This window comes from Nicotiana tabacum, chromosome 22 (genome assembly GCF_000715075.1).
Source record: "Nicotiana tabacum cultivar K326 chromosome 22, ASM71507v2, whole genome shotgun sequence".
Classification (NCBI taxonomy): domain Eukaryota; kingdom Viridiplantae; phylum Streptophyta; class Magnoliopsida; order Solanales; family Solanaceae; genus Nicotiana; species Nicotiana tabacum.
Genome location: NC_134101.1, coordinates 164,024,226 through 164,035,331, shown reverse-complemented (window position 1 = coordinate 164,035,331; position 11,106 = coordinate 164,024,226). Strand labels below are relative to the sequence as shown.

At 36.4% G+C, this 11,106-nt stretch overlaps 1 protein-coding gene and 3 non-coding genes across 5 annotated transcripts; 3 read left to right on the top strand and 1 right to left on the bottom strand.

Annotated features, from left to right (window-relative positions):
* Positions 1–573: 573 nt before the first annotated feature.
* LOC142176895 (small nucleolar RNA R41) lies at positions 574–669 on the top strand. Its single transcript, XR_012705699.1, has one exon. It is a non-coding gene; the product is annotated as a small nucleolar RNA R41 (small nucleolar RNA).
* Positions 670–757: 88 nt separating this feature from the next.
* Positions 758–838, top strand: LOC142176901 (small nucleolar RNA Z155). The gene has a single exon (XR_012705705.1). It is a non-coding gene; the product is annotated as a small nucleolar RNA Z155 (small nucleolar RNA).
* A 351-nt stretch (positions 839–1,189) lies between these two features.
* On the top strand, positions 1,190–1,270 carry LOC142176902 (small nucleolar RNA Z155). The gene has a single exon (XR_012705706.1). It is a non-coding gene; the product is annotated as a small nucleolar RNA Z155 (small nucleolar RNA).
* Positions 1,271–1,771: 501 nt separating this feature from the next.
* On the bottom strand, positions 1,772–11,062 carry LOC107774175 (metal tolerance protein 2). 2 transcript variants are annotated; one of them, XM_016593654.2, is made up of 12 exons: positions 10,574–11,062; positions 9,843–9,912; positions 9,194–9,291; positions 8,957–9,111; positions 8,101–8,216; positions 4,934–4,973; positions 4,005–4,089; positions 3,431–3,493; positions 3,186–3,291; positions 2,604–2,746; positions 2,198–2,289; positions 1,772–2,094 (listed from the first exon to the last, which is right to left on the bottom strand). In XM_016593654.2, exons 1-12 carry the CDS (start codon positions 10,931–10,933, stop codon positions 1,941–1,943), a joined length of 1,482 nt encoding a protein of 493 aa, XP_016449140.2. In that variant the 5' UTR covers positions 10,934–11,062; the 3' UTR covers positions 1,772–1,940. The 2 variants fall into 2 exon arrangements, with proteins under 2 accessions (XP_016449140.2, XP_016449139.2); XM_016593653.2 differs by having other exon boundaries at positions 4,934–5,030; positions 10,574–11,061.
* Positions 11,063–11,106: the final 44 nt, after the last annotated feature.

Sequence of the window (11,106 nt, the reverse complement as noted above, 5' to 3'; positions counted from 1 at the left end):
GAACTTCTCTTTTTATTAATGAAATATGTTATCATCTATTTTTATTTATTTTTTGGTTGGCTTCATTGTGTTTTGATTTTTAAAATTTTTGAATCCCCTTCGCAAATATCCCGCCTCTGCCACTGGCCGACATATATTGATTATACATTAATTATATATAATTATACATATATTATATATAAATTATGCATATATTACACAATCAACATCTATTTTTAATTTAAGAGACGAGTTGAGCGGCTATAAAAATGAGCCGTGTCTATAAAAAGCCCGGGCAGACCAAATCATCTAGCCCGCTGTCCAACCAAGATGGGCCGTATCTACCGAAAGCCCAGTCAGACCAAAGCGTATATGAACAGGGCATAAAACCCTAATTATTGTGGCAAGCACCTATATATAGCGTTCTAAAACTCCGTTAATTCACCGCTTCATTATCTTCTCCACTTGTGTGAATACCTCCATCTTCTATAATGTTTCTGCATAGGCACGCTAGTGATTTTTGGGGTTTTTTCTTTAAGTTGCTTTTACTAATCTGATTTTTATTTTTCTGTTTGTGAAATAAAAGAGATCGATGAGTAGGCTATGATGCTCAAATCTACCTATTTGCTGATAGGAGATTTTCTCCGTCTGTGATTAATAACATAACCAATGGATCCTTCTGAGCCTACTCATATTTTCTTCCCAACTTTTGAATTTTCGTTTCGCTTTTTTTTTTATAGATTTTTCAAAATTCATTTTGTGTTGGATTGTTCTGAACCATTGAAGTGATGATATCCGATTCAGGAAAGTATATATGTCGATTCCAAAAATCATCCAGACTACAATTATCTGATCAATGGTTTACCTCCTTTCTCTTTGTTTTCAAACTATCTTTTTTTATTGCTACCTTTTTAGCTGTTTAGTTTTTCATTGATTTATACACTTGGAAATATTCAGTAATTTTCAAACTTTTTTCAATTATTCAAATTCCAGTAATGTGAGAAACCAGAACAATGTATTATTTAAAAACTAAAAGCTAGCATTATACAGATTGCATCTAAAATTTAGTCTTATGAGAACATTTTGAAAAGATCAGAACAAAATTAGGTAAAAGTTAAAAGGTGGCATTACCCTTTTGTTGTACCAGAAAAAAGATAAGAACAAAATTTAGAATACGGTGTTAAAAAGTTTTATGTTTATCCTTTTGAACCATTGAAGTGATGATATCCGATTCAGTAAAGTTTATATGTCGATCCCAAAAATCATCCAGACTACAATTATCTGATCAATGGTTCAACACTTCTTTCTTTATTTGTTTAACCCTGATTTTTTTTTTTAAAATATTCAGTAGCCTTTATACTCTACCCTTCTCGGACCCCTTTGTGGGACTACAGTTTGTATTTGTTTTAAATATTCAGTAGAACTCCGTTATTTCAATTCGCTGATGTTCAAAACTTCAAATTCAAGGAATGTGAGACACCAGAACAAGATTTTACCTTGTACAAAATATTTATGTTTCTGGAAACATTCCTAAAAGGAAGTATTTTAATTTACTGTCCAATCAAGGGCAATAAATGTTGTTGCACCACCAAAAGACAGATATTTGATTACGATCAAACTTTCACTCCCTTCTATTCAAAATTAATTAGTAAAGGTTTATTTTAGACATTGTTACAATTAACTTTAGAACAATTAATGAACCCCCTCTGAGTTAAACCAACTCGAAACAATCACTGTTAAACCTAATAGAAAACTTTTTAAGTTGACAACGGCAAAAGAACACCTTTCCAAATTGTTTTAAACGGAATAGCCTCAGATTGTTTATATTAACATAAGCCTCAATGGAATGTGTATGAGATCAGTTTAAATATGCTACCTGTAATTACTGAGTGTAGTTTTCTGGTTTTTCGAGTTGGAATTCTTTTATTCAGTATACAAAATCTGGGCGTATACATGTAAAATCAGTTATCTTTCCTCTCACTTCTACTGTCCACCCATTCCTTGTAAGGCTCTGGCATAGGTTGCCCTAGGCGTAGCTGAATGCACACATGAACAATATCTGGTGCTGCCTCTATGATTAATTTCTCTGCTTCTTCTGCAACTTTTTCCGCATCCCTGGAAAATTAACAAGCAGTTCCAAGTAAAATTAATGAGAGAATTATACAGAAAGCACACAAAGATCTGATGCCCCCCAGGTGAAGCACTTTGAGTAGTGTACCTAATCAAGAGATCAGGAGGCATAGAAACTTCAACTTGAAGTAAAATCTGTCCTTGCAACAGATGTGGATTTACACGCTCAATTATCATCTTCTGTAAAATCAATAAACAGTATCCCATGTCAAGATGTGCAGTGTGGTGGTCATTCCATCGCAGTAAAGAAGGGCAAGGAAATTAAGTTGGTAGATGTTAGGCGTATCTTGGTGATTGTTTTGTCTTTCTAAATGTATGAACTAATAAATTTGGTCTGTCACTAGAATGCATATGTTGTAACAAAAGAAGTTGAATTAGAACACCTAAAGTGCACAAAGGGGTCAAAGAGAACAACTGCGAAGCCTCAGGCAAAATGCCAACAACCTCTCTTTGGGATAAAGAACTGAGAAGAAAATCTAGAAAGGGAGAGATACCTGAGAATAGTTTGTAGATAAAATGTTGTAAACTTTATTTTCAATGTCTGCGAGCTCCATTGAAGAATGGTCTTGGGGGGCACCCATTGTGTTAGCCCTCTGCTGAAACACAACAGTTGGTGGAATGTGTATAGTGGATGGCTCTACAAGTTGGATTCAACATTATTAGCTAGCAACAACAATCAAATAAAAAGTTAGCCTGCAAATGTTAATATCTTTTCATGTAGACAAGACTGCATGTGACAATAAATGATATAGTGATGCGTAAAGCAATGAGATGACAGATCGGAAGAAGTTGCATGTACCCGCAGATCATGAGCTAATGCTAAACTGGGCCAACAACTTGATATATACCTAGCCCATGGCTTGAGGTCTCTCGACTACCCCCACCAAACACACAGAAAAAGCGAAAAAATAACGTGCTGAAACACTCTAACCAACAATGTTCAGCTTTCCGGGTTTTGACAACGTATTCTTTTTTCTTTTTTTAGGTTTTCATTTGTTTAGCATTTCGCAACTACTACTATAAACAATTCTGAAGCCTCCATTAACATCTGCAGATGTGAGAAAAGTCATTGGTACCTATGTGTACGAAGACTTCGGCAATTTCGGGATGTAACTGCTGGATTTCACGGCGGACGTTTTCCCCGATTTCATGTGCGGCACTCACACTAGAAAAGGGGTCAACCTGCATTTACCAAATGCCATTTTAAATCTGCCTAAGAAGCTGTATAACACATCTGATAATCATACAGGACATCAACAAGGTAAATAAATTATGATAGGGGAATATCCCTATGAACTATTTAACGTGACATGCGAACTACCTCAACAATAACATCAAGATAGAGATATGAACCAGCCCTCCTTCCCCTCAGGTGACTGCATCCCTGTACAGGTCAAAAAAGCTGTTTATTCATTGATGTCATTCTCAGATATACAGAAAACTTCGTCACCAACAAAAGTAAGCGGGAGGAAAATGTGCATAGTGCATAAAAACTATCGTTTAAACATTAAGTTTCCCAAACATCATAGTAAAATATAAGAAATAAGAGTAAAGCACATGGAAGACTATAGTGATGGAGGAGATGACAAATTTAGTCTACAAGCAATTGAACAACAATCTGGAACAGTCCCAAGGTAAAGTCATCAAAATGGAGTACTCTAAACCATCAACTCATGTTTCTCAAATATCGCATAAGCATACATAATTAAGTGCTGACAAGTAGGTGGGAGAAGGGAATTTCTGACAACAGTATCAACGTCCAGTAGGTGGGAGAAAGGAATTGCTGTCAACAGGATCAACATCAAAAAGACACAAAACTAAGTTGATAAAGTAGTATATGAATGAAAGTCAAGGAACAAAAATAAAATCAACTTCCTAGCAAGAAAATGACTTGCCTTAACTCCATCAACTTGTAGAATCATGCGCTTGAAAGGCTTCAGGGTATGTGAAGGAATAGCAGCATCAACCAATTCCAAGACACTATAAGTTTAGATGAGCTAAATGTGAAAATGGATTGGTACAATGGTCAAGTTAAAGCACTGGTAACCTCCAAAGAAAGCGGATCAGATAACATTAATCTTTTAAACACTATTTTACTATTTGGAAACGAATTGACCCCGTATGGAGAATATCCATTAACTTCTTTTTATCAGTAAGAACATCCATAACTTGCAAATGGCGAGTTGAAGTCTTTCTAGAGTGTATATTTCAAAAATAAATTAAGACTACATGATGTTAGAAGATAGCCACTAGCACATCTATATCAATATTACATTAATACCACCTGATGTAAAAAGATAACCATTAGCATATCTAATATCAACGTTACATCCTATGGAAAAGTCTTAACTAAGTTAGACCAGCTTCCAACAATAACATAAATTACACTTCCAATCCTCAAATAAACCTAATATGGTCAACTATAACCTTCAACTTGTCCAAAGCATGCAAGTTTACCCTTGGCTCAAGGACGACCACTTCCACAATTTAGTGCCCACTGAAGCTCAAAGGAGAGATCAATCCTACTTTTCTATGACAACAAAGCATGTCTTTCAGTTACTAATGAGAGCAGAGTCAGAGACTTGAAAAACCACACACCGACCCACAACAACCAACCTTTGCCTTAGAAACTACTCCAACAAAAGGGGTAAAGAATGCATGCTTTATTTCTTGTTGTTCAAGTGCCCAACCAACAATGAAGATATGAAGGGTTAAGTTTATACCCTTCCCATCTTCAAACATATCTCAGATCTACACAGGTTTAACAAGAGAAGAGATGATCAGGAACGCAAAATTTAAATAGCTCAGTAATTGGACGATATACCTCTGATATCCGGTTTCAAGTCCAGCTTTCATGATCATGCCTGCAACAACAAGCCCAGCAAGTGGATCAAGGATCCTCACCCCAAGGATTGAACCACCTAATTTCATGAAGAGTTCAATTTAAAAAGTGAGACATCTTCTAATCAACCACATTAAAAGCTCATTCAGTTGACTAAGCTAGTACTGACTTAGTTTCAATTCAAAGGTTTGTTTCACTTCTACAAGCTTTTAGATAAAACATTGACTTCGAATAGTTTGGATTGAATTTTAAGGAATACATTCCCATTAAAATATCATAGACTTTACCCTAGAGCTCTTTGGTTATGGAGGTTTTCTTCCCTTTTCACACAGAGACTTTAAACTAAACCTTTTATCATCCTCATGTCCTGCTGCAGTTTCATTTTAGCTTAAGCATCTGAGAGATCCTTTATCTTATAAAAGAGCACTCTCTCTGGATTAGTATGTAACCTATAGAGGTCTCAACATATATCTCTGAAAATGAGGAGGAAGAATGCCACAGATTATGTAACATTGTCAGTTTGTAGCTTGACTATCTCCCTGTGAAATATCTGGGTGGCTCTAGATTCCCGTTATTGTAATGTGGTTACTAAGAAGATCATAAAAAGAGTTAAGAGCTTGGAAAATAAAAGGCTTCATATGCAGCTACACTATAGCATATCAAAGACATTATTTTTTTTTATAACAGTGGTGTCCGGGCCAGCTTGCGCGCACCTCGACTAATTCCATGGGATACCTGCCACCTCCCACTAGCAACAGGTACCAGGTAACTCTATCCACCAAGGCTTGAGAAATCACCTAGTGTGCCTCCGCTGGGATTTGAACCTGAGACCTCATGGTTCTCACCCACTTCATTGACCACTAGGCCACACCCTTGGGTGCAGCATATCAAAGACATTATTGTTGATACCTTATCAAAAAAACGTAATTGTTGATACTCAAATATGTGTACTACCTGCTTCTCTTACCTAAGAATGTCTGAGAGCTATTAAGAAAACATTTCACACTTCCCCTTCAACTGGATATGAGCCTAAAACCACTGGAACCAAAGAAAGATGGGAGGAGGTATGTTCTACCCACAAAGAGAGAGGACTTGGCCCTACCAACTCAGTACTGCAGATAAAGCTGTTATTCCGAGATAAATCCAGTCTTCTTCTGCAAAAATGCACTTTCTGGATAAGATCATCAATGTGATATTAAAGGCTAGAAGCTTAGGGAAATTAGTACCCTAATGTGAAATGACTGCCCTTGGAAATGGACTAAAATCCTGCAACTATCTTTTCTACTGGTACAATATGTAGGCCTACGTACCACTGCACCCACTAGGTCCTCCTTCACTAGTGACCCCCTGAGTCATTCGGCTTAATTACTAAATTCCAGGTTCAAGATTCCACCGATGGAACAAACTGAAAATGCAAAAGAAGATATAGACTATTTTTTGAGACAGATTTAAAAAGGCCTTAAATTCAGCCCTTACCCTGTTTGTGAGGACACTTTGAGTGGCTAGCCTCCCTACTGGAAGATTCAGCGTAAAGCACTATTATCAAGCACTGATGCCCCAAAAGTAACGATGTAATGGTGGAGGATTCTCTGGTTCAACATGACTACATGAGAGTGTGCAGCTATGCCTTTGTCTTGTTGCTAACATACCAAACGGAACTCTCAACTTTGGATAGACCGAAGGAATAGGCGTCAAACTGATACAATATACTAACACTAAGCAACATGACTACTGCATCTTTCGACCAACTTCTGTTTATTACCCTTTCTTCAAGAGAGTGTGGGGAGAAAGATTACATTTATGTTCTAAAACTTGTCGTGTATCACAAACCACAGGCTATTTCATGGCTCATATTGTATGTATGGTCCAAAATGTTGGCATGAAATGGCGGTCAATTCCAAACTTTAATGAAGTGAGAGCTTATCTCAGTTGGAAATTGGAATCATGATCTGAGGATCCTTGGAAAATACTAGAGGAAACACCAGAGGAAACCCTACTAGACCCTTGTAAACACCAGAGGAAACCCTACCAACAATAATCTCTTTTATTCTTTTAATATTGGTAGTACTCTGGCCAGTTTGAGCACACCTCAACTAATCAACCGGCAGCATGTCCAGCCACAAAAACAGCTTGACAAGGTAATCCTTCCTGCCAAAGCTGGAGCAGATGAGATCTCCAGGTTATTTACCTCATGCCTCAACCACTAAGCCATCCCCTTGGTGACCACCATAATCTTGTCTATTTACAATAATGAAGTCTTTCTAATTACCAAAAAGATCAAATCTCAGCATATATATTATATAAAACCTAAATCCACCAGAATAAACGAAATGCAAAGAGCCTAAGCATTTGCTTATACAGAAACCATAAATCTTGGAAGATAGGAAACATCCATGTTTGATTACACAGACTTAGCAGGTGGGTCTACATTTCTTTACATTATTTCCTTTAATTCACTGAATCATTTAGTCTTTCAGTAATGTATCCCAACATTGGCGTACAAGTTTAATATTAGAGTTTAAAATAGTATAGGCACCACTCCCCAGGAAACAAAGCTTTTAGATTAAGAACTAACGAAGGGAAAAAAATGCCGACAAGGTTAATGGGATGAATCAATAGCCCCAGTTCTAGATCCAGATTCCTCCTAGAAATGAACTAGATTCCTCTTAGAAATGAACATACTGGTATAGAACGAAGGGAAAACTTCACCACCAGCATGAAGTTAAATCTATCAAGCATACTAGCTATGAAAGTATAAACTGTTCTTGATAAACCATAACGATAGTAATTATTATAAACTCTTACATAGTCAGGATTATATATCATTGTATTTCAAAGGGCAAGATAGGGGAAAAATTACTTATGCCCTAATAATTAAAGATAGATATTACAAACATATAATGCACATTATCCACACAAAATATTAAACGATTGCACAACTGTAAAAACTCATTACTATGCTAGGCCAAACTAACAGTAACATGACAATACATATTAGCATCTCATGCTTAACGGCAATCCCATACACACACTTTGTTTAATCCTCAATGATACAATTAGACAAATCAAACAGTGAAACTTGTTTTCTAAAAGAACAGATTTATGTCTCCAGCCATAAGTAGGTAAAATTTGAGTATAAAGGTCATTACCAACTCCTATGAGAGCAACGACGGAGGATACTGCATCAGCACGATGATGCCAAGCATTGGCTTTCATCAGTCCACTGCCAATCTTATCCCCCGCTCTCTTTGTTATCCAGTATAATCTACAAGAAAAATTATATAGATTGAGCACATCTAGAGGAACAAACTCACAGAAAAAGAACTAGTTTTCCTACGAAAGATAAATCAAAGAAATTTGTAGACGCATATTCTACAGTAGTCAGTACTGTCGGAGCATCTGACAGGAAGTATAGAGACTTCATTGTTCGCTTTTATAATCACTACAAAGCAACTATTTTTCTTAGTAATAAAACTGCTTCACAAACTCGGGATCCCACCTGTACACAATACAACTCAGCAGATATATGTGTGTGTGCATAACTTCTCTAAACATAGGAGCACGATGGGAAATATGTGCTCAAAACAAATGGGAACCCAATCAATTATCCTTTTTTTCACATTTTAGGGTTCTATCGGAAAGTCCAATGTAAGTTTTCTAATGCTAAAGGGTGGCAGAGATGATCTCCCAACAGTATCTTGCAGCAATCACCAGACGGAAAGCTTGAGAGAAAACCTCACAATTGTTGGGTAAATCCCCACTCTTTTGCGCTAGTATAGAATGAAAGTGATGCTCAGTCAGTATTTGGGCAGAAGTCTTCTTATCTTCCCTTTTTTTTAAAGTAAACTAACATAAACATATATACCTTTTTTACAGGATTAACCCACCACATCATTCAACAAGGGAAATAATAAAGATTGCTACGGTCATTAACAATCTCAGAAAAGGATAGAAAAGGGAACAAGTTCTTTTATTTTTTCTGATTAAGGTGAAAATGACTCTTACCCTTCTTTAACAGCTATAGAGAGTATAGTCACATTCAAAGCAAGAATAGGGTGATCCATATCTATTCCATGGTGATGTCCACTATGATGTTGCTCATGCACGTCCAGATGACTCAATGACTGGTTAACAACTTCGGGCGCTGTAGACCATAATCCCTGCAACAAATGTCCCAAGAATTTTAAAACAGTAGAGAACATAGAATCCTAGAGATATTAAATACTAGCAGTAGTACAATACCAGCAAAACATCTAAAGCATGCCATCCAATACCTCCAGCAGTAGCCAATAGTACACCAGAAATTCCAAGAGCTCCAAGAGTCTCAAATTTACCATGTCCTATTCATATAAAATAAAAAACTCAGTTGCAAAATCAGAAGCATGATTTGATCAGATAACATTGAGCTTTTAATAAATAATCTAGTAAGAATTCAAATTCATTAACTATTGATATAAACTTATGTTCTCTATCAAAATAGCATTTCAACCATCACTTTAACGTTTTTTCCTACTACTAGTAATATAATATATGAGTCAGATGTACATATTTAAACTCCGCGCCCAATCAAACGTGTGTCAAACAAAATATGAACGGAGGGGGTGCATGTTTCTAGGGCATTCTGCCTTTCACTAAGTTGCAAAGTTCAAGGAGCCGACAGTGATTACATTCATATTCATTGATAAGTAAATTAGATTCATACCTTGTTAGCTCTATGATATTCTATATTGACTAGATTTTACCAAATCACCCATGGGAACAAACCCTGCCCTTACTTAACTTAATCTAATTAGGTTGATGTTATGTAAACAGAAAATTAAAAGGTAAAATCATGCAAGACCAAGTGATGTAAGATCAAAAGAGTAAAGTGTAGATACAAATCAAGAGTGACCATAAGGATGTTCTTTGTCCTTGGGAACCCTTGCAGCTTTAAACGACAGCAATGCCACTCCACTCAGAACCTGCAAAGACCAGAATCGAACATTAGACAATAATGTTTACAAAGTTGATTCAACATCACTCTAACCTCCAGGGGAAGATGCAAACGTTAGGTAGCAGGTCCATCCGAACCCACTAGATTCAACTCGACTTCTAAATACACAGTTAATATTTTGTTTAAAATATGTTTTTATACGGACAGACCGCTGCATACAACTTGATCTCTCTCTATATAAAAGTTTACTTTTTCAATTATATATTTATGTTAAAATTATATCCACTATCACGAAGTTAGCTCTTTCATAAACCAAGCATCATTTTCTTTTTCTAGCCACCAGCTTAAAATTCTGGATTCGCCTCTTCATAAACCAAATTGTTCTCAAGTGGTCAAGAGATACCAGTGGAACAAATTGTAGTTTATTTTACAGATTAACACTAGCTAACTTATAGATATGACCACAATTTGATCTCTCTATATAAATAAAGTTAAAAATCTTTTTCAATACTATATATTTATGCCACCTTAGTTCTTCTATAAACCAAGAAACAGATTTTTTTTTTCTTGACACCTGACTTAAAATCCTGGATTCGCTTCTATTTTGGTAAGGTAAAGAGATACAAGTGGAACAAAATTGGAGTTCATTTTATAGATCAAAGCTAGCTAACAGATGAGTAGATAAGTACCACATCGGAGATAGAATGGGCGGCATCAGCGATAATGGCGGTGCTACCACATATATAACCTGTGAAAGCTTTACTGGCGGCGAGGCCAATATCAGCAGCGAGGCCAAGCCGGAAAATCCTCTCGCCGTTTTTACCGGAGCGGAGGTCGTCATGGTCATGATGTGAATGTGAATGTCCCGTATGCCATCTTTTCTGAAGCATAAAGCTGCGACTCCCCATACTTGTAGCTGAATCATCATTATCGAATTGGAAATTGGGAGATAGATATAGAGGAGTGAAATTGTTGTTGTATCTAATAGTTGATGATATATACGTTTTTCGTATTCGATTTAGATTGCTTGAAATCAATCTAGCTACCATGTTTAGAAGTTCTATGAAATTTGGGAGAATTGCTCGGATTTGAGTCGCCTATGAAGAGTGATTAAAGATAGCGATTGACTGTCCAGGGAGTTGTAATTAGTTAATTACCGGCTTCCGCCGTTAAAAGTTAATCGTTTGTAATCACCAAAAAAAATTCTTCTCGTCTTAAATTC